Source organism: Neodiprion virginianus, chromosome 4 (assembly GCF_021901495.1).
Source record: "Neodiprion virginianus isolate iyNeoVirg1 chromosome 4, iyNeoVirg1.1, whole genome shotgun sequence".
Taxonomy (NCBI): domain Eukaryota; kingdom Metazoa; phylum Arthropoda; class Insecta; order Hymenoptera; family Diprionidae; genus Neodiprion; species Neodiprion virginianus.
This window is the reverse complement of record NC_060880.1, coordinates 28,594,001-28,618,181: the sequence shown is the minus strand read 5'-3', so window position 1 is coordinate 28,618,181 and position 24,181 is coordinate 28,594,001. Positions and strand designations below refer to the sequence as shown.

The following is a 24,181-nucleotide window of genomic DNA, read 5'->3' as shown; positions in this document are numbered from 1 at the left end:
TTCGTATAGCGAGGCTGTACAATTGCTCACAAATATAATTATACGCTATTCTATATTACGATAATTTAAGACGTCTTTGATTTTGATCCTCCAGATGATTGTAATCTTACGGTGGAAGAATTTCATCCTATTTCTTCGACGTTCCATCGCAGACTGATAATGAGTCAAATTGGTATATCCGATAATATTCCGAATCTTAACTGTTACTCACCGGCAGGAACAACATTTCAAGGGGCAAGGGCCCACGATCAGCTCTCGGGCTGTGCATCGTGCGTTGCGCTGATTGGTTGACGGAGCAGTGGTAGGGGTCGTGGCGTTTGAGCGGATAAAACCTGCGCACGGCGTACGACAGGGCATAGTTGCATCCTCGAGGTGGTCGTGTCACGATCGCAGGAAGTACACTCGCGTCGTACCAAGTCCCCGGACAAGCAACAAGATGACTGGTCGTGGAAAGGGAGGTAAGGGATTGGGTAAAGGAGGCGCCAAGCGTCACAGGAAGGTGCTTCGCGACAACATCCAAGGCATCACCAAGCCGGCCATTCGTCGATTGGCTCGACGTGGAGGCGTGAAGCGAATCTCGGGTCTCATTTACGAGGAGACTCGCGGTGTTCTCAAGGTCTTCCTTGAGAACGTGATTCGTGACGCTGTGACCTACACGGAGCACGCGAAAAGGAAGACCGTCACCGCTATGGACGTCGTCTATGCCTTGAAACGCCAGGGACGCACCCTCTACGGTTTCGGCGGTTAAACCGCAGCGCCACATACATGTCTACGACAATGACAAATCGGCCCTTTTTAGGGCCAACAATATAGTCCATTGCAAAGGGATCGATATTTTCACATTCTATAGTGACAATTGTAGAAAGGTTTCGTGGCAACAATATTTCTGCCTTTCATATTTACAGCAAGTTCAGGATTTCAGAATAATTGAGCTATAGGTTCTCATTTCCTTTCAGAATGATGCAGAAATTATATTCAAACTAGTTTTTTAGTGATGGGTTAGCAAGTTGCGAACTAGATAATGGGATTTAATATATTCGACTGGAAGGAGACTATTTTTGGAATGTTGGAATTTACTTTCAAAATAAATTGCAAATAGTGTCTATAATTGAATTCCTGTTCAAATAACGCTCATGTTTGCCGGATAACAAGTTCTTGCATAGTTGATCGTAACCGGATGACGATGGACGTCTACTTCATACAAAAGGTCTGAGTCAAGTATAATTTATTCGTCACGCACATTCAGATGCAATTCAGATAAAAATGAAATTCTCTCATGCCAATGGTTGTATGCCGGGCCCAATTACCATTTATGTAGGTACCTGCAACGAACCTGGGCAATTCCGGTTTCAAGGTAGTGACCCAACAATGAACAATTCCTACAGTGGAAATCTGTGATAATATTCGAGTCAAAGTATTCATGATACCCTGATAAATTAACTGCGAGTCAGATTTCCACGAGTGAGCATATATTTTCGCGGTATTTTTGTAATCGATATCTTTCTCAAGCCTAAGCATGAAACGAATTGATGGCTCTGAAAAGAGCCTATGGTATAAGTCGAGCGTTGAGTGAGCGATTTGCATTTTTTTCTCTATCTTCTGCAGTATTCAATACTGACCGGGTATGTCTTATACATTTTTAATCGCTCGATTCGTCATCTGAATCAATATCGGCGTTAACGTCGATAAATAATGGTTGCATATCGTCAATCATTCTATCTGCTATTTGATCGGATTCCCATAATTTTGTTTCTGCTTCTATCACGTGCCTGACGAAATTGCCCCAATGTTCCGTTGTAACGCGCTCAACTCCTTCTTTAAGTAATCGTTTCACGTCGTCAATTTCAAATTCTGTCTTAGGGCTTTTCACATGATCTTTCACCATCGACCATGCCATTCCTATAGGGTTCAGCTCACAATGATATGGAGGCAATCTGAGCACAGTTTTGTTGTGCTCTTTAGCCTTCTCATCAGTTACGTATTTATTGGAATTATCTTTTATAAGAGAGACAATCTGCAATAGCTCAGGCTTCAACATTGACATATCAGCGACTTGACCTTTGCTCTTCAACCATTCAATTATTTCAATTTTTTTCCATGAAGAGTCGGGCGATTTCTGTAACTTCACTGAATGAGATGGAGCGTCATCCATGACAATAACTGCATTGTCCGCGAGCGATGGTAGAACCCTTTCAAACCATTCCAGGAATGTGTCGCCGTTCATCTCGTCGTGATAAACAGCAGTACATTTCTTGGATTCGAAACATGACAATCCATTCGGTACAAATCCAATTGAACTTCCAATATTCAGAACAATTAATCGCTTCCCCTTCCCAGAAGGATCAGACGATATTGACAGCCCTCGAAGGGAGGTATTTTTGACTTTCGAAGAAACGTCACCGACGTTGACCCACGTTTCGTCCAAGTAATATATAGGCCGTCCTTCTTTACGAAATTTGCGAATTGCTTTCAGGTAGTTTCGCCTCCAGAGAATGATGTCATCCCTTTCTATCAGAATCCTATTATGTCGACGGGAAACGTAGGTGAAGTTTAGCTCGCTTAACAATTTCCAAAACGTCGTGCGTTTAAAATTTGGTAAGTCTTCGTCTTCGTTTACAGCACGCAGAACTTCTTTTAGTGTAGGGAATTCTTTCTTCAAATAAAATTCATGAACTTTTTTACGAATTGCATTTCGGTCAAATTCGTCGACCAAGTGGTTGCGGGATATACGGCGCTTCTTTTGATTTGGCGATGTAACCCTGCCAGTGTTCTCGTACTGTAGCAATGTATTCTTTATACTGAATATACCAAACCCAGTCCTTCTGGATAATATAGCATGTGCCTCTCTTTTCGTAATCCTAGGATTCTCTACCTTGAGATCTTTATACAGATTAACAATCACAATACGTTCTCGTTTGTGAACAACCTGTAATAAATTGAAATCAAAAAACGCGTTAAAAGAAGGTACAATAACAGTAAAGTTAACCTCTTCCCGGCCATCGTTCCTTAGTTACCTGCCCTCTCTTATTTGTATTTGGCGGAGATAATGAGCGGCCTTGCACATCCATGTTTTCTGCCATTGCTCCGATCTGAACATTAATATAAATTAGAAAAGAATAAAAGACTCGACGCTAAACCGTATTATATAACCACTAACGCTCGAATGTTTGAAATAGACCGTTGGGTTTAAGTGGTAAGTCGACAGCGCAATAGGTGGCTTTTGACCAAACCGGACGAATTCTATCGCTAAGTCGTTTCGTTCTCTCACTGAACGTAGCGCTCGTAACTCTGCCGTGTTTGGCGGCTGCGTAAGAGTTTATAGTCTTCTGCGTGTACGGTGCGGCCCAATCGGCTTACCGCGCCATCTCTGCCGCTCTCTGATTGGCGCGACTCGCCGGCGAGGTTCAACCGCGAGATTCGAAAACTGTGATACTTCTTGCGCAAATCGGTGCGTGCGTTAAGATCACATCCAAAAAGAAAAACTGAAGAGAAATACATACAAACTCGGATTTTAGAGAAGAAATTTTAGGCCGAAAAAGAGGAAACGGATGCTGACGGCCGATATCAACGAAACCTCATGTCAGAATATGGTTCAACAACATCGCATATGCAAAGTGATCTCCAAAGACATACGACGATATTGTTGAACAGAATTCTCAGGAACAATACTGTTCAACCAAATTCTGAGATAGGGTTTTATTGATCTCAGCTGTCCATGCATTCATCGATGGTTATTAATCTTTTCATAATGTGACCTGAAAATCTCATTTCCTAGCGGTAATTTTACTGAAACACGTAATACGCGTTTACATGAAGAGTTTGTTTTTCCAGAACGATAATATCTGGGATAAGCTTTATAGTACCTGGATTCCAAGTATCTCTTGTCCCTCGTATTCCGAGTATTCTCAAAGGGTCGAGGATTAATTTCCTCCAATTGCGAGTGACCGTCATAAAGCGGTGAAGTACACGCGTTGCCCGCCTCGCGAAATTTTTTTGGCAACATCTGCAAGCCTGTTATATTGAACCTTTTTAAAATCCTGCACAATGAATACACTTTCCACAAACATTTCATACAATAATTTATTTTTTTCTCAATTTTTAATTCGTACTAATGTTAAACTACATTTACAGTACATGGGTCTGTGTAACGGAGACGGGAATGCAATGGGCCAGATCTAATTTCTATTTACAATTGAGGGACCGAGAATCAATTGAATCACATTTCGAGCTGCTGGAATAAGATCCGAAGTATGTAATCCATTCATTCGATAACCGATTGTGAGAGTGCCGTTGTTTTATACATTCACGTGAATTTATAACTTCAAAAATCCAATTCTTGTGTTAAATGAACGAGTATACGCAAGTATCGACGCGTATATCTACTCAAAGACGATTTTATTCGTATAAAAGGTTGTTATTCACCTGATTCTCACACGCAGCTGATTGGACAATGGTTATGTTTTTTCTGCCTCAGGGAGTAGTTGATTTTCTTTAACATCGAAACAAAGTTTTATAATCAGATGTTTGCGTTCCGCACACGGAGCTGAGTGCTATTTCACTATTTGAACCTACAGTACCTTCGAAACCGATTTATGTGATTTTAGATCCCCCAAATTTCCAGTGATATCGATAAATCTTTGCGCTTCCAATAATAAATGCTGTTCCCTGCCCTTCTGTTGCGGTCCAATTGCTGTTGATGATATAATTGTTCATGTTTCTTTTCAACAATGTTACACGTAACTTTCAAATACGGATACAGATAATATATTATACTTCTCAGGCACTACAGTAATTTTAGATTCAGCCTATGCCTCGCGTAGAGAGATCGTAAACGGTGAAAACACTGATTCGTTACCTCAAGTGTGTCCGAGTTTTTATTCATCATTTGCAATCCTAGTAGAAAACCATAGTTGAATACTTAAATTGTGGTCAGGAAAACACTTGGACCGGGTTGTTATAGGGTTAAATAGTGATTACAATCAATTTCAGTTAAGTTGGAGGCGCAGGCTGTTACAAGGTAACACACTAGTACGTGATATACAATTATACAATGACACTTGGCTTGATATAAGATTAACAATTTCTTATAGCTATGCCTGATAATGATGTGATTGCAACATACATTTCAAAAGAACAATTCAAAAGCAGAAAGGAGAATTATTTTTGAACGTTGAAAGACACATTACCCTTTCGTTTGCAATTATGTTCTGCAGAATTGTGCTTCTAACATTATTTGAATTTAGCGTAAGTACACTAGAGATATGGAAATTAATAGAATTAATTATTCTACATACTACAAATGACAATCAAACATTGTTCATCATCCATGAAATTATGAAAGCTTCCGACCTCTGTAGTTTTAATTTGTTCTTTTCAAAATGCAGGCGATCAGATGAACTGATGAATAGGGATATGCATTTATGAGGTGAGACACTCGCCTGAATTATAACTCTGTACGTAAATCTAGGTCATTTTAGCTACTTGAGCCTTTTGTCTAACAAAATACTAAGTTGTTCTAACGAAAACTAGACAACTCGACTCGACAGCTCTATTCTGTTAGTTAATTTACTAGACAACGATCAGATTATGCTGTTGCAGGTTACACTTGCATTGTATGACAATGTTGAGATGTTTCGAAACATGTCTAGGCTTTATGCTCCGAAAGGAATTCACCGCGAGTATATTTCAATGTTTACTGAATTTCTGATTATACTTTTAACAGTAATTATTGTGCAGTGGCTACTTCATACTCCAAATCTTACCAACAAACACCACTTCCAAACTAACAATAAGTTCACCGTTGCAATATAAGACATGTACAACATTTTACATATTTTACACCGAGAGAAAATTTTTTTACGAAATTGCGACTATATATTTGTGTTTAATAATCAAGGATAAACCAGTGTAGTTGACTTATGTGTATCATAAATAATAACCTCGAATAACATAATATAAAGCGATCGATCGTGACGTTTAAGTAGAATCAGTAGTCCGAATGTCGTTTATTAAAAGTTAACAGATAACTTCCATTTGGATATTCAATGTGATTCACGTGTTTTGTGTTGGTATATGAAAACTGTTCACCATGAATGTTAAAGTTATACGGTTCTAATTTATTCGGTATTTTTTCATTATTAGATAATAAACGGTTGAATCGTGCAAGCTTTTTCGCAGTTCATTATTCAATTTTCTGACTGGAATACCTTTAATTATTCATGGGATGCAAGACAACGAAGCTCTCTTCCTTTATCACGTATAAGTAGCGTGTAGGGTGTGTTACCGGAGAGAGAATAAAAAAATTATCGTTACTCAAAGTATAAAAATACATATTTTTCTGAGAATTTTGAACGTTTCCTCTTGGGGCATAAAGATTTGTTATTTGATGAAAGTTGTGTCAAGAGATGGAGGATAATAAGACACAGGCACAATATATAAATTGTAAAAATTTATAGTTCTATGTATATATATATGTATATGTATATGCAAGAATACTACTGTGCCTATGCCCTAAATGTTTTGTATATAAGATTTGTAAACTTATTCACAGCAAGTCGGAAACAGACAATGGCTACATCTCACTAGATTGTTCATTGCGCAGCAAAAATATATTCACTATGTATGTATGTGTACGAGAATTATTGTATATTTCTTTTATTGAAATATAAACCGTTTTAAAACAGTCCATTGAAATTACCGTGCGTTTACAGCAGGATACTGTATAATTACTATAACAGCAGTGACTTTTCTTTAACTTCCTTTATATAACTCTGGGATAAGGATCTGACGCTTGAAAAATAAAGTGATAAAAGCAGGTATTTCGTTGTGACGTCAAGTTCTTTCCAATTGAAAATGTCGCTTTAAAAAACTAGCTGTTTCACGTGTATAATAAGTATATGTATGCACACTATATGTATATTCTTATACTGCGCAATGGAAAAAGCGCAACAAGTTTAACATCGAACATTTCTTACCGTAACGTTACATAAAGTAATGATTCGTAACGTAATTATGTACCGCGTGGTATTCTTTTTACCTTATCCTCTTCTTCTTTTTTTTTTGTTTTCATTTCTTTTTCCAAATTCTATAGGTACTCAAGCAATGTTTGACTTTTGCCCAGTTTCTTCGGCAAAACACGAGAGCATATAATCGTACACGAAGAAAAAACAATGATTATCATTAAACGTATAATATTATGTAATTATATAATAATTGCTACAGGCTGCAGGTGGCTCGCCCTTTTATTTGTAACTTATATGCTTTATCACAGCTTCTGCATTTCCATTTAATAATAAAACTGTACAAGCTTCGAACACATGTATTGAAACAAAAAAAAAAATTAATCTCTCATCAATTACGATTTCAAACTTACGCTCCAATCGCGATATTTGACCATAACATTTCTTTATTCTCTCCGACATTTACAGCACTATAAAATGAGAATATGCAGAAACTGTCGATGTATTCCGAGCTGTAATGTAATGCATATACATACATACATTATATATGTATACAAACATTCGCAGACAACTGGCTCATATAAAAAAAATCTATAGCTCGTTTTTTTCTAATATATTTGTTATAACTATTCCTTTTTTTTCTAATTACTCTTTCTTTAAACTGGGCGACATACATATGTCTCGTGTGTATATACAGGCTACAACATACAAATATTATTTAACTTTGTGCTACGTAATTTATATTTACTTATTCAATAATATAGAAATATATAATGTGCATATACGAGCATATATGTATGCAATTTGTATATGTACATACATATTCATATAATTTCATATTATATCATATTGTAGATTATTCATCCATTTTATATACGTAGATACTAATCTCTACCATATACTATATACATATACATGTACATATACATATGTATCTATGTATATATAGATATTCTTTCGTGTATACTTTAACCATACAGTCGGTTGTTCTGTCATAGTTGAAGCGATCCATTCAAAAGTTGAGACATAATAGTGAACGCTACTCGCATTTACTAACGCTCCAAAAGATATTTTTATGTCGGTATTGTCGATTGATAATTCGTAAGAAGTATGTTTGAATCAGATTTGCATGAGTAGAGTATACGGATCGGTGTTGCTCGAAGTGTCAGTGACGTGTAAGCAAAATTGCCTGACGATACAATTCTATCCATCATAAATCGAGACATTTTTATGTATATATATGTATATATGCATATATATATACATAAACATTATATAGACAACCACAGCAGACTATACATCAAATACACCGTTATAACAATATTGTCAGTGTATTCAATAAGGTACACCAATCACAATTTATTACTTGAAATTCACCGAAATATATTTTGCTTCTCAATAAAAAATTTCCGTCAAAAATATCTTTCCTTTGTAGATTGCTATTATTAATTTCAGGATCCTCAGTCCCAGTGGTCTGCGACTATAATTACCAGTTCGATGTTGAATGAAAAAATCAAGCCTTGTACGACAAGAGTACGCGGATCATTAAGCAATTTCACTCATACACACTTCACAATACGTATCTTATATCGCATAATTTTTACGCGACCCTTCCGCCAAAGAATTTCTTTTACTTCTCACAGACATCGTCTGCTGAATCTTTGTTCAGATATCGCTTGTTCAGAGGCTTCTGTTATTGATACGGATCGAGCATCTTTCTGCTCGCGCATTTGCATTATAAGCGTCACACAAAGCCCTTGAGTATCCTTCACAAATAGAACGAATTACATCCTCGCATCCCTTTATACGAAGAGTTGCAGTTTGTGCGTACACCTATATTACAGTTCCACTTTTTTCCCGCAGCCTCTTTCTTTTGCACCGCGAGTATCCGACGGAGAAAAAAATATTTTTGGTTGAAGTGCCAACGAATTTTCTCCTCCTCTGTCGTTTTATAATCTCCCATTGTTTTTGTTCGATCCAATAGAAATATTTCACATTGTGAAATTCTGCGAACCCGTAAGGAATTACTTACAATTAGCAAGCTTTGTCTACTTCTATTTTTACCAATAATCAGCGTCCGCGGATCTTACGGGATAGTTAAGAAACGGTGTTACAGCATGTTCTGGATCCCATTTTTTAGCCCGACTCTTAGTACTCTGGTTGGAAAACCTATTCGTAAATTTCTTTCATAGCAGCAAAGTATGGAATTATACTTGCATACAGTCGGATGATTTATACTGAATCGTTGTTTTTGAAACTAAATATCCACGGAAAATGTTTCATCTTATCGTCAAAACTTCCGCACTTTATACACAATTATTTGATCGTAGAAAAAATTTACATACGATTTTGAGAGAGAGAGTTAAATTTTTGAACATGTTACCCCGATTTACTAGAAAAGAAAATCATTTCCAGGTTATGATTGTATGTAAAATTGATTAAATCGCGATGCAGTTTAGTTGAAGTAATATGTATAAAAATAATCAGGGGTGACAGCGCGCAAAATGATCTCGAACTGGCTGTTATGAACACTGGAATAACCGAAATTAATTTTTCTAATAGGATTGTCTAGTTTGAAGAGAATGATATAAAATGAAAAAACAAGAGTAAAGTTGAGAAATCTAGGGGGGTGGAGATATTTGTGAAATTATTCCATGAAAAATGGCAAAATGTCTGGTTACGTAAGACGATCGTGTACTACAAAAGTTGCGCATTAACCCTTTGAGGGGCAGTGGGACGTATACGTCCCACCTTTTTTGTTTACTCTTGGTTATTTTCATATTTGTAATACATTTTTGCACATTTTATTCTGCCATTTTGTAATTCGTTATTTTGACTTCAGAATCGCAATCAGCGACCATGAAAACTTAGAGATCACCTATGATTTTCTAAATTTCTTCAGTAGAAAAATGTGCGCCTCAAATGGTTAAACGTACGCTGTGATAATTCAACACTACATCACATCAAATTTACAGCTACGTATTTATCAGAAATTATTTTTAAATAACTCGAATATCTTCCAATTTATGGAGAAGAATATTGAATTGAGAAAAAAGTTTAATCACTGACAATTATATTTTCCTGCTATTTTTAAATCTGCACATAGGTATTGTGGACATATATATCAATTTCGAATTAAACGATTCAATATACGCTTCAGTAAAACAAAAATTATACATCGGCTCTAAATTTCCCAACATATACCTAGTGAATTTCACTATTTCTTACTTTCTCCGGTTATAGATTTCCCGACAGGCGTCATAGCGTGACAAAAAAGATAACACGCCAACGGAATATCAAGTTATCATTACAAACTTATACTGTACGTGTAATTTAATAAGTAGGTACTGAAATGTAGGTATACATGTATATTGTATATTGTATACGTATCGCATTCCTACAGCGTCGTGCTCATACATGTAATATAGTTCGCGTAAGTTCTGAAAGATTGAAACGGTTAAGATGTGATAAATCTTTCAGTCCTACAGAATAAAAAGGGAATCGATTATAAGTATACGGGTGTTACTGTACGATGTTAGACTTAGATGGGCAAATTCATCGTCTGAGCGAAATAAGAATAAAATAATAAAAAATAATCACCACACTGGCTTGGCACATAGATAATTTCCTTCGAAATCTTGCCTATCACGCAAGCACCGAAAATACGTAGGTATCAGTTTTTTCACTTAACAATTCAACAATCAGCTATAATTTTCACGTATATTATATACGAGAAGTACAGTTTCTCTCTATCGTATGTAATATTCTATAGCTTATTTCTTTGTATCATTAATGTATTGTTATTATTGTTAGTATTATTATTATTATTATTGTTGTTAGTATTATTATTATTATTATTATTATTATTAACATAATAATTATTCTTATTATTATTATTATTGTTATTATTAATATTATTACTATTATTTCCTTCTTTCTCCTCGGATTTTTACTAGACTGTATTACTATGAAGTAAAAATAAAAATCTTCAAAAATGTTATTACATTCAAAACGGGTCTCTAGTCCAGGTCGAAAAAGTAACGCGCGCGTTACGTGTACCCTATTAAAATTGAACATGTTTTTACAGTACATGCACTTCATCGATCAATTTCATATAGATCTGTACCAAAATATTGTTACATTAATTTGGTGAAAACTCGGCGGACACACAAATACAGAATCAGGCTAACTTTTAATCAGCCAGTCAATTGACACCTGACGTTGTATGAAAATCAAACAGGGGTCAGCTAGAAACATTGCGCTACACAAGCGCATTCCTGAAATACAAGCCTATACACACCAAAATGCATATATATATATCACAATATATGTATATTTATATGTGTTTAAATTACCTTATCTTTTTCACGAAATGCCAATTCTCCTCACCAAATTTTGTAACAGTTACACCTGTGTACCATTTACCGCAGGTATGCGCTCGCAGGTGCGACAGATTTCAATCCTTCTCGTTGTGGAAATGCAAGTAATATACGTATGTACGTATAATAGTAGTAGATCATAGATTTCAATCTGTATTGTATGTAAAATTTTGCTCAGAAAACGCTTGAGGCGTCATGCAGCGTCAAACGCGCGTTTTTTCTCCAGGTATATAAGGTAGTTAAGGTACCCATTGGATATACATATAAATGTCAATCATATTACGTGATATTTGAAGAGGACGTGCGGACAACCGGAAAGCGGGACGCGCTGAAAGTAAAACTTAAAGTAGCTTCGCAGTTCGTTGAAGACCTCGACGATGCCTCGATGAGTTTCATCCCCGTTTCTCCACCTCTCCTCCTCCGCCTCCGTCTCCTCATCCTCGTCTTTTTTGTGACCCTTAACCCTGAGCCGGATGTCGGCCGGTTTTCGAACTTTTCTGCATGTCCGCAGCGTACTTACGTCACTAGACGGGGAACCCGGAGCGTGCGGCAGGTCGTCGCTAGACTTGCAGCGAGCTGCGGAAGGTCACAGGAAAATAAGCTTTGTTTTCACTTTCAATTTCTCTTACTCGGGTTTCAGACGGTGCCACTGAACGATCGTTTGCCTTGGCTTCGTGATCATGTCTTGCCAATGCTTTGTCTCTGTAGCCCCACTTCCGGTTTTCCCTGAAATAAAATGGCTGCGGTAATTACGGTGCCTCAATTGATACTTCGCCGATCTCGGATAGGTGCTTGATTCAAACACTCGCATGATATTGTTCGTCACAAATCTGTCTGTATAGCCCCGATTGGTTGAGATTAAATTCATAATCGGCGATACCAAACACTCTGAGTTAAGTGCCAGATTCCATTGAAATATTCCATCTATATGAATATTCGATCAGCTCATAGCTTCAATTTTATAAGCCGCAATTAAAAGCAGCTTTTATCTTAAGAAAATTATCGTACCAAATTTCCGATGCATAAATGGGTGGTGACCACGAACTACAGTGTACATAGAAAATTGGTTTCGAATGAGGGGATAAAAATTCCAAGAAGAGAAGCTGCGGATTCTGTGCAAAAGAATTCACGTAGCGATGCACGATCGAGGGGATATGATTATTCTAGGATAAAGCCCATGGAGACCTACCCGCTAGCTGAATACGACCTATTAGTTCGTTCCTCCCGATATTGTCAAAGTCCATGACCATCACGACCAACGAACATTCGCGTATTTTCTCCCAGGGTACGTTGAAGGAGAAAGCCTCGTTGAACACGGGATTCAAGGTGCACTTGAATATAGGCGTCTTGCGCTTTTCCATTCGTTTGTCGCCGAACTGAAGCCACACTTTCACGTACGGATCTGAAAACATAAGTAGTACCCCAACGGTTCAATAAATTCTACGCACAACAGCTGAGTACGCGTCATCAATCATCTTGAAACGTGCATCGAGCCGATGCATCATGTACGTGTGAGCCTTCTACACGTAAGAACAGGTGTTCTTCCATTCTGTACCGTCGAAAGCTCCGGTGAATTACTATCGCAAAGAAAATTTCTTATCTCAAGCTGGTAACGATATATCACATGCGTGATCAAGATTTCGAAACGTCAAGGATAACCCTGGGGTTCATCAATCATGTGTTACGATATTCAACCTGCATACAGAACAGCTTACCTGGTGAAAAATGAAAGTTAGAGAAAAATTAATGTTCGCATAAGCTCACCAGATTTTCCATTGATGTCTTTCGCTTTCAGGTTTCTTGCCTTGAGCAAACCAAGCGTCAGGATCGAATTGCTAGGATGATAGCACAAAGAGCACAAAAGCTCTCCGCACTTGTCCTTCGCCGGTGGTTTAAGTGCCTTCCAAAACGATGGTTTTTCGGAGAGATCCACCTACCCAGAAAAAATTTCACAGTTTTACCGCATCACCGTTTGCAAATAGTCAGATTTCAATTTTACGGAACAGTCAGTGAAATGTCGAGGAAAATTGAACAGGTATATAGTTCCAGGATAATGTAATAGATTACTGCAAATTTATGCAACGAATTTATGGGACATGTTAGTGAAACTCCAAACTACTTCGATTGACCTGCATTTTTAACTGTCATTAAAGTTTTCTTAAACGAAGTACACGTCTGTCTGTTTAAACTGATTGTAATCGGTAGGTTTTTAGATATTGGTTTAAACCATGACGAATATTGGTGCTTTTCAAAAGGCTCTTTTCGGCATGGTACGAAAATCTCATAAAAATTTTAAATGATTTCACAGCTTTCCTGGTGGCCGTCAAATTTCGCCACTCAATTGCGATCGAAAGTATTCGGTTAAATTTTCAACAAGAAAAAGTTTTGTGGTATAGAAAATTTTAATTCCAGAAATAATTTTGATACCAAATTTCAACATGTTCGTTACATGTAGCTTGTAAATTTAATGCCAACTTTTAATCCCCCACGTTACATACAGGAAATCTATGAAACTTTTTCAAATTGTTCCGAGAGAAAATTGCGACGCAAAGCGCTTTTTGAAATATACCCACTGATTAGAATCACTTAAAACAGACAAGGAACTATTTGTTTAGTGAAAATTTAATGATGTACTTTAAACTTCATGTCCGTCAAAAAAATTCAGAATTTCACGGACGTGTCCCTTTAACATTATCTAGTCAATAAAGCAGTCTGGAGCTTGGTTGCAAGTTTTGTATACGCAGACCAGCAGCGAAGGTCGATGCGCAAGTGGATATGGCGCTGAAATTAGCGAGCGGTTATTGTGGCTTGTTAATTTTTTCCCCCGATTTGCCCGTTGAAACGGGTATATCTATAGATGTTTTGTCTAGATTAGCGGGCAAAAGTGTTTGTAAATAGGTGTTCGCTGTTCGAGAGTGTACGGCGGTATATTAACCCGCCTCCCGGAGCATTTATTAAACGAGGGTAGAAAAAAAAATGTAACATAATTTTCCCGGCATCTTTTTCAACGTCCAGAAAAAACGACCAATAATAACGTTAAATTACCTGGCAGAGGGGAAGAAACATTTCCCCGATTGAATCATCCCTCGAAAATCGGTCGTAGTCGAACACGTGAAGATGAAGAACTCTGCTCTGGAGCTTTTGTATAGGAAAACCTGCGGAGAAAATAACGAGGCACGTGTCAAAACGTGTGTCGAATAATGTGACAAAATTGCGAGTTTGTACAATTTTCTCCCCGGAAATCACGTGGGAAATTGACAAACGAAATTTATTAGCACGTGACGAGATTCTTTTACGGCACTGAAATATAACACCAGGCAAAAAATAAACATTGAAAAACTGGTAGTCGAATCTTCGTTCTTTTCATCGTTTCTCTCGCTCTGCGTATCGAATATACGCATCGGGAGAATCTGAGACCGCAGAACGCGTTTGCGAAATCACGAGTTTCGAATGTCCCGTCGTCTCGTTACTATGGAGCTTCTCCCCTGGTATTGAACAGTAATTGAAGTCATATACGGTTTCACACTGGACGCGACCTCGGTAATGTAATTCGCGGATAAACAAGCCCGGCTGATCCTAAGTTCGGAAGAAAATTGTACGAAAAATGGTCGAATGATTTTCACCTGCGAACGGGCGTGTTGCATCACGGATATCGCTTGTCGAGTCAATTCGAAATTGATTACCAATACTTGCCTTCAAAGTAGAAGGTTTCGTTCCACTTTGGGTTTAGGGTTCTTCTTTTGATCTTTGTATCCAGACGGTGTTTCTTGTCCGGCAATAGCGTGACCCTAACGTAGGGATCCGACGTCCCCGACAGGTCCTTAGCCGGTAAATCTTTACCCTGAAACCCGTGAGTGAATCAAATTTAAGCTCTCTGCATCAAGTGGATTTCAGGAAATATCTGTCGAAAAGCACGGAGCAGTGGTTGAGTCGGAGATATAGAAGGTGAAAAAGAAAAGTACTACCGAAGAACTTTCCGGTACTGAACTAATCAATTTCCTCTCGCGAAACGGTTACACGTGCACGTGCATATTGTACCCTTGATACATTCTGCGCGTTGACTCAAGGCGGATAAGAACTTGCTGTGGTAAGCAGAATCACCGAGTTCGCGAAATTTAATAGCACGTCACCGTACCGTATTCACTTGCTCGTTCTTGTCACGAACTCGGAGATAATTTGATATTATTCCCTATAGGTATATGGTTTATTTTTAGGTATACGTAGTTTCGAATTCAAAGTCTTATACAACTACAAGTTATAGCTTATGCTGGTCACTTGAATTTCATGGACTGGAAACATTCGCCCAAGTTTGATGCTGAACATATCTCATTTGAATTGATCATGCCCTCAATCCACTCCTGTGGAAGAGAAAGCGGGGTATTCAATATTTGGTTTAGAAAAATGAACCGATGTATTACCGAACCGATCTGCGTTACTCGTTACAGAGCCAATCATTACATTAGATTCGTGGTCGTGAATTTCTGATGCGGAAATTTCTCCCGTTTGAAGTTTATGGTCTATAGGCACCAGCCTTATACGGGGTACCAATAAAAATCAACGAATGCTTTGAAGTAGCTGGTATTGGATTCAATCGAAAGCCTTTCCCGTGAGCAAAAGGTCTGAGTAAAATAGCATTCGTTTATATCCTTTCATAAATAACGTTTCACTGGTATGATACATAGCATAATTCAACGGATAAAATTTTTTTCTGTCATAAATTCATCCTTTCAGGTACGAAACAACTTTCCTTGAATTAAAGCGAAATTCAAGGTGAAAAAAATTTTACGAGAAGAAAAATTTTTAGGTGTCTTTTAGCTTTATGCTGATTAACATGGTAATCGTGTCGGGCGTGGAAGCAATTTTCCAATATTTGTGTAGGCAACTTTGGCGAAAAATCGAACAGTCTGATGTTGCTTGATTAAATCGACGAAAGGTGTTACGTAAAAAGGCGAACGCCATTGTGAACGTCGTTGAATTTTGCCAGAAATTTGTATTTACGCTTCTTTCGTTCGAACGGTTATACCGCTATTCTTCCTGCTCTAACGGTAAGTCACAGGTTATCTGTTTCATTTTCTTTAAACATTTTTTTCATCCTATCGCATAGCTCTTTTCCCTTGTACCGCAGTAACGTATATACATATATACTTGCACTCCAGTATTGGGATAGGTTGGTTTTGCATTTTTAACGCGTCCGTTTCAAAGACTCGCGGTACTACGGTCGTGTGGAACGGAAAGAAAACCCGTTGACGTACCTTCACGACGAAAGATTTCATTCAGGATTAATTGCTCTTCTTTGTGATTCCTCTCTATACCCTAGCAAACAAGTTCATCTTGATGCTGCTGATGCTGCTGCTGCTGCTGCTGGGTATGTACATAGGTAACTTCTATATAAAGCAGTTCTAACTTTTGTAACGGTGGATAGTTGTACACATATGTACATGCTTACTTCCTTGGAGAAGTTAAGGAACGCTGTAGGAACGAGTTTCTATTCCTGATGGATACGGCGCCAGTATTCTGTTTTCCTTCGGGCTTGCAATCCGGGATTTCTTCGAAACAGGAAGTGGGAAAAAGTTTCTTTGCCATTCTGAAAAGGCACCGGCTTGTTCTCCTGACGTTGTCTGATTGCCATCATCTGTAGAACTCATCACGAAGGGTACGTTGTACCGTACTGTATTTTCTCACGCCATACGGATACAACACCTCTCGATCTTAGTCCTCGAGGATTGCGATCTTCCCGCAAAACTTTCTTGCAAATTTGCATAAAAAGAACAAGAGAAAGAAAAATTACCAAGTCTTGCGAAACTTCGTCCTGTGAGACACGATGACACGCGTAGCGAAAAAAAATTATACACTTATAACGGAAACCGTCGTTATACCCCGAATGATGCTCACGAATTTCGGCTCACGTGACATAGTTTTGAAAAATGACAAACGACCGACCACAGCTGCGTGGCTCGCGATATACGGCTTAAGATGTCAACGAGTTCTCTCTCCCTCCCTACATTCTGGGTTCTGGCAGATAATAATGATAAATTCACCCCGAATTCGTCCCCTTGTGCACCTCGTATATCCGCATGTCCAATCTCCACGCCCCAGCCCGTCAATGTTAGAGATGAACTGGCCAACTTGATAAATATTATACCTACATGACTTATCGTCACTAGTGTAACAGTCAGGATCAGGGGAAAAAGGTTGGAGAATAAGTCAATATAGAGTCGCGAAAGATTCCGCTGGTCTAATCAACGCGATCCCGCTACAGATTGATAGCAGAAAAACGTATAAGTTGTCAGAGTATTTCACACTGCAGGCATATTATTGATCTGTTGACTTGAACAAAACGTGCGAAGTGCGAGTGGAGAACCACTCGCAGTCTGCTCCATTTACAATCCCTATAACACCATGTAATCCGTGGTACTTACAACGGTAAGGCAATTACCATTGTTGTGATAATTTTAGTAACTCAGTTTAGATAGATCCTGTATGTTTATCGTGTTATGCAACGTACATACCTATTCACTACATAATTATTACACAGAAGGTACTAGAATCCTGGGTCCCATTTTGCGCCAAGCGGTCGATCGGGTCTCCCAGTGTTTCTCAAAACGCGTGCAAGCTTCACGGTTCTTCCATTTTGAATAGGAACCTTCAAATCCCACCGAGATTTCTTTTTTTTTTTTTTTTTTTATACGAGTCCCGCCTCGACTGCACGTGCATTTTGTTAAATAAGACAAAAGCTTCTAGATTGAATAAAATCGAAGAGTGACAATTAAAGCTGACCGAATCACTGAACAAGATAGGCCGATCCACCGATCTTCCGTCAGCTTTATAGCGTGAAAATTTCGAAATCGCCAGAAAGTTTATGTACGCTGAGATATAAGAGTCTCAGAATTTTAAAGCCCCGAGGCGTTACTGTTTACGAGTGACACGTTGATAAATTTCATCACGATATCGAATTGAACCTTCAGTCTTAAAATTTTTAACACTCCCTGTCGTCAGAAATCAATCATGAACTAATGTATTTTTTGCATAAAAGAAGTCCGACTTTTCCAAACATGAATTCCACTTCAACGTGGATCCTCAGAAAGTACCTTAAAGGTCTAAAACATAATTTTTTTTTTATTTTACCGTGCGAAAAGATAAGACATTTTGAAACGTATCCTGGAATTTTGAGAGTGGGATTAAAATGGGATCATACGTAATTGGTATAAATATTCCGGGGATCTCTGAAAATTCAAAGACAAAGGTTCACTTCGAAAATATGTCGAAATTAAGTAACGAATTTCCCACAAACGGTAAATCCTAAAGGCCTAAGAATTACAAGATATTTGTATCTTTATTTTACGTACATTTTAATACATCCAAATTGCAGCTAGATGGAAAGTTTTACCTTAAAAAGCTAGCTAAAAGTTGGCGGATCGAGCCATATAAAGTATGCTGGTCACGTAATAAAATATGCTCGTTGATGATAGTGTCACGACCCTTTGAAAGCGGGATCAAGTTGGGTGAAATGAAAGTGAGAGGCGATCTCGTCTAATCGCTTTAATTGCACGCCCGCCCCTTCGCTTGTTTAAATTCGTACAACGTTACAGAGAGCTTGCGGCGTCTTTGTTGTCCTCACGCACGGCGCTGGCATTTTTCTCATTTTTGCATCCCCTTTGCGAAAAATCACATCTTAAGTAGGGTATATCAACCCTCCTCGTCAAAGATATTTCCTCTCGTCTCGTCTGCCGTCAGCTAAGTTCGTCCTGACAGTCAAGCGGTAGAAAGTAACGTCGGATACTCGACGAACCTCTCGTCCCTTTTGTATCGAGTCCTCTCAATTCTTTTATTCCCTCGTACTTGAATTTGTATCGAAAATCCCCCGCCATCCTCTTCGCCCCTGCCGGTTGACTATCGCGAAATCTTCCGCAACCTCACGACGGAATCGTGAAATCGTGAGGAATTTGTGGGATTTTAGTTACGGAATGCTCAAGGATAGAATTATCGGCTTACCGTTCACTCAGCGCCGTCGATCAATCTCGGCGCTATAATACGGCGGTCGCGATTTTACAGCTTTGTCAAGGGCACGAATAAAAACCGCACCCTGGCGCCCTAAACCACCAACAAAGTGAAATCGCTGCAGTTTATCGAGGGAGTTGCTGCTTCGTATAAGCCAGACTTACGAGACTCAGTTAATGGAACGAAAGTTTTATACTTGAACGGGGTACATGATTCGACGTAGATAATCATGCGGTCGTATTAAAACTGAACCAGGTTCTCTCCAGCATTTGGATTTCAAAATCCTAAGATTTGCGCCTCGTTCCAACGTCATATAATTTATAGTAAAAAATCGACTGAGATGATGAACGACGAGGGAGAGATTGTGAATAATTCGCGTAATTTATAACGTGCCAAAATGAATCACGACGACTAAGCGGGGGGAGATGGCTGAGTAGAATAAATCCGAGTGCCACGGTGTCGTTACGCTTTTAAACAATCAGCCGAATTCGTGAGCTCCGTACGGCTCGTTTAGTTAATTAGGCACTTCTGTGACTTACTCTGACCTCGGAAAAACGAAACGGTCGTTTAACGAGCTTTCACGTTTTTTTTTTTTTGCTAAATTAAGAAACTTTTCAGTGACGAGCAGCTGCCATCCTATCAGAGAATTCTTGCATCTGTATTCAGATTCAAACCACGGTAAATGTTTGGCCTGGTCTCTTTTAAACTGACGCTTAAATTGGATTTTGTCCTCAGATCGAGGCACGCGATAGAAATCTATAACTTTTCATTTGGCAGTCATTACCCAAGGCAAGACTAAGCGTCGGATTCTGTCCAATGTGACACCGTCTAGCAAGACGTAAGAAACAGAATGTGACTTAAAACCATACGAATTATTTGCACGAGTTGATGGCCGTGATTAAAGGCGCGAAGTATCACTGGGAATGCGATCCTTTATTCAACCTTACAATGGAAGGAACCATTGACATGTGAACAATGGCCTTGGAACAACGCTAAAAATGATAGGATTTTTTCCCCACTTATTTCAGTCGAGCCGAGTTGGCGATACACGGGAAATTGTCTCCATGCCGATCTATAGGCGAGTTCCGCCCTTAAATTGCAATCGTCAATCACCGAAACGGTCGGGAGTATCAAGAGAATGGATCTGGGCGAGTTGAAGATTGGCAGCGACTCAGCACGAGGGCAAACATACGTGTACGTACCACAATGGGATGCGAAATAAATCGGGAAATCAGCCGGAGGCACGAACAGATATCGGTGGTAGGTTATACGGATTCCCGGGGGACATTAGAATGAGATATTTCTTCAATTTTGAGCTAGGTCTGTCCTGCTTAATTTTTTTCCGTCTTCCCCCTCGCTTAATACGCACGAATAGACCACGGTCGCGCACTTCTCTTTCTTTGTAAAGACTGCGTCACATTCTAATTGCCGTAACTTGACCCTCTCGAGGACCTGGGGGATTACCGATTTCAAGCTAACAATAATCGCGTCCGCCGATTACGTCAAACGCCAAGAATCAGCGCCTGGGGGAACTTGAGAATGAACAAAAATCTCGCCGGAAATAGTTAGTCTGATCGTAAGGGCGGATGAAATCGCTAACGAGGATATGACGCTCGTGTTGCACGGTGAGGTGAAAACGGGTCCAAGGAAACTGCAGCCCGTAAATGACTAGAAAACCGGGGAAATTGACGATTTATCAAAGCCGCTTGACAATCACAATTTCTCACTGGCTTCCCTCGAAATTTCGAATCTCACCCCGCCAGTAGGGATGATTCGGCAATTTTCGCACCCCGATCAGTCGTAATGCGGAGTGTGTCAGACTTGTCATAATATATGGATTATATAGGTACATTATACATACATATACATATTTCGCTGGAAAATTTCGATCTCTCGCATCTTTGACGACTGTTCATCTCTCACCCGCGAGTTTCACACCGCGGATAAAGGGTGAGTTGTAGTAATAGACACGGCCTTCGGTGCTGAAATTGAGGACCTGAGGGGTATCATATACCTTGATCATGTCAAACTTACGGACAGGGTATGAAAACCACCCCGACTCACTACTCCGCCTCGTATACAGTTGACGAATGGTTCTCAACCTGTGAGTTTAGTCGAACTTCTCCGCGTGGCGAATTTCAACTTGCCGAATGATTTTTAGGCCCACGTTTTCTCGCCTACGGACGGCAATCAGGAAATTAGTTTTACGGAATCGATTTGGGAAATCAAGGTTTAATCGCGGGTCGTATTTCGTTCTAGGAAATTCTTCAGCGCTTTCTCGTTTCGATTTATCTTTTCATTACTTTAAATTCTTCTCTGTATAATCCTTTGCTAAATTCAAGGATAAGCAGAGATCGTTCTTAGCGAATAGTTCCGTTTTTACGACTTGGCAATCGAGTTTCAAGGTATTCATCAGCCGTAGCGACGGACATTTCGCTTCTGTTATACGATCCCTGGTATATTTATTCAGATTAATTTATGTCTGAGATAATGTCGGTCTGTACAGGGGAGTTGAATAAGTCAGCGGTGAAAGGATGCAGAGAAGTTTTTTTGTCCACTCGCCCCCTTTCACTTTTCTCTTTCCACCCACCCTGAAACTTGAACACCCGCGCCGTCTTTTTACGCTCGCTCAAGTTTATACTTTCAGAACGAGTTCCCTTACCCCCTTGAGATTTGTTGACCTCCTTTAATTCCAACCTCCGTGTTGTATAGGGTATACATATACACAGATATACCCATTGGTGTATATAATTTGCGGTCACGCAGCAAGGTCCTCTTAACCGTAACGCCTTTAAATTCGACTCAGCTTTTCGATTTGTCGCATGCCGAAAAAGAAGGAGAAGAATAACACTCATTTTCTTACTGAGGCGCTGTGGGTCCAAACTTGATACACGCCAAGGTCCGACAATGACAAATCTCCAATGCCAACCAACCCCTGGTCGCTTAAGTATAGCGCGCAAGTGCAAACAGGGGTGTTTTTAATTTCGTATTTTCATCGTTGTTATTCAAGAGCGAGAAGGTCAATAGCTGGGTGGAAACAAACACCCCCCGGCAGGGTTCGAGGCTAAATATAAAACGAGGACCTTCGCCTCGATAGGTTAACGGAACCGGGGTTCGAGCAATAACAGCGTGCCATACGTATAGATAGGCGTAGGTATGTACCTAGGTACAGTGCAAGGGAAATTCAGTTAGGTATTTGCAGAATTATTATCGAAGGTCGAAGGCTGCATCGGCTTACCGCTCGGACGGAGCAGAACGTGCTGTGATGTTAATTACTTCCAGATAATAACAATATAGACTGATACGCGTGGCGAAAATGGCTGACCTGTATGATGCGCAGCATGAGCGTAGAGTTCTGGAAGTCATATTCAAGGCTGAACTGTATCTGTCCAACGTTTTCGCTCGGTTCCGTATTGTCGATGTACATGTCGACCAAGGATACCGATCTGCTTTGGAGGAACGCCATCTGGAAGAGGAAATGAAATTACACAGGCATTATTTGTAGCGAAAACAGCCTTACGAAATGTTCAGTTTGGGAATGAAATATTTCATATGTTCACAACGCGAATTCGGGAATTCGCCATCGAGCGAGCGTTGATCCGAAAATACTTTCGGGGCTCGAAGTTTTATCGGGAAATAATCGGAAAAGTGTAAATTCGCGGACGGCAAAGAGAGGCCGAGTCGAGAGTTGAAATAGAATCGATTTTCAAAAGCTAGCGCGGGGGTGGAAAAAGAATATAAGTGAGAAAAGTTTCCCCCCGGTATACAAGAGTCGGCCGATCCGGAAGAGATGGGACAAAGGAATACCGTTCTTCTCCCGCCCTTAACTTGGCAATTAAAGACTTGAGAAATTGGGAAAGTTACCTCAGATGCGAGGGATAGAATGTCTAATGTAGCCGCAGATACCCCAGACGCCGTTACACGGTGCCGTATAATAAAACCAATTTGAAGCGGATTTTCGACATGGCATATAATTGGTAATTAGGAAAATCTCCGTGATCAGAAAGCACGGATATAGTCATGAATGGGTTTCCAACTCCCATCGCTGCAGCGATAAGACCGCATATCCTCTACGTGGCTTCGAAAATCACGAAAAACCCGAGGAAACACACCTTTCCCATAAATCAAAGTTCGAAAATATGCGATCTCACTTACGTACCTGTAAAGAGAAACGCGAGACGGCGGAAAACCCGAACGGACAAAAAAAAGGGTCAAATTTTGGGGAAATTTATACTAACGGAGGGATGGTCCCCTTTGACGTTTTGGAGCTGCTTGTTCTGGGGCCCCGCAGTCGGTGTTCGAGGTTCCGCACCCCCGGCACCAGGGGCGCCACCCGCCCCCGGACCGCCGCTGCCTCCAGCCGGTGATTTGCTCCCGGGATTCCCTGTCGTTCTGTAAATAAACCAACGTGTAATTTAGCATCACCTGTAGCTCGAGCCTCGCATCAACCTCGTATCACAACCTCGTCTACGGTGCAAAGTTTTCTCTTATCCTAGCGGCGTTGTGGAAATTGCGTCCCCCGCCCTCGTAATCAGCCGGTGATACCGCCCCCCGTTAACTTACAACACCGTTATAATTCAAGCGCGTGGATAAAAAACAACTCAACGTTGTGTAGGTGTACTTATAGGTGTATAGTATACGTATAACACGCGGCGCCATTTTGCCGGTCTCTGACCGAGGGGATCCGGCTTCGATCGTAATTTCCATAATGTGAAGATTATTATTCGAAAGTGGGTATAAGAGGTACGATGCTGCGTAGGCGATCAAAAATCCGTACAGTCTACTCCGTATAATACCTCGCGTTATCCAGGGTTATTTTTTCGCGGGGGCAATATCGACCATTGC

General features: G+C 39.7%; 3 protein-coding genes across 12 annotated transcripts in view; 1 reads left to right on the top strand and 2 right to left on the bottom strand.

Moving 5' to 3' along the window:
* The first annotated feature begins 433 nt into the window (after nt 1-433).
* Nucleotides 434-748, top strand: LOC124302427 (histone H4). The gene has a single exon (XM_046758617.1). It carries the CDS (start codon nt 437-439, stop codon nt 746-748), a length of 312 nt encoding a protein of 103 aa, XP_046614573.1. The 5' UTR covers nt 434-436.
* Nucleotides 749-987: 239 nt separating this feature from the next.
* Nucleotides 988-3,308, bottom strand: LOC124302421 (uncharacterized). Its single transcript, XM_046758610.1, has 3 exons — nt 3,158-3,308; nt 3,015-3,089; nt 988-2,926 (listed from the first exon to the last, which is right to left on the bottom strand). The coding sequence occupies exons 2-3, from the start codon at nt 3,078-3,080 to the stop codon at nt 1,640-1,642; spliced, it is 1,353 nt and encodes a 450-aa protein (XP_046614566.1). The 5' UTR covers nt 3,081-3,089; nt 3,158-3,308; the 3' UTR covers nt 988-1,639.
* A 754-nt stretch (nt 3,309-4,062) lies between these two features.
* LOC124303477 (synaptotagmin-7) overlaps nt 4,063-24,181 on the bottom strand; it is a 205,926-nt gene continuing 185,807 nt past the window's right edge. For all 10 annotated transcript variants that reach the window (XM_046760715.1, XM_046760714.1, XM_046760711.1 and 7 more), the window contains 7 exons: nt 23,575-23,728; nt 22,662-22,802; nt 15,032-15,179; nt 14,384-14,493; nt 13,103-13,271; nt 12,528-12,740; nt 4,063-12,064 (listed from right to left, as the gene is read on the bottom strand). In XM_046760715.1, coding sequence (XP_046616671.1) covers nt 11,964-12,064; nt 12,528-12,740; nt 13,103-13,271; nt 14,384-14,493; nt 15,032-15,179; nt 22,662-22,802; nt 23,575-23,728 — 1,036 coding nt within the window. In that variant the 3' untranslated portion in view covers nt 4,063-11,963. The remainder of the gene's footprint in view (nt 12,065-12,527; nt 12,741-13,102; nt 13,272-14,383; nt 14,494-15,031; nt 15,180-22,661; nt 22,803-23,574; nt 23,729-24,181) is intronic.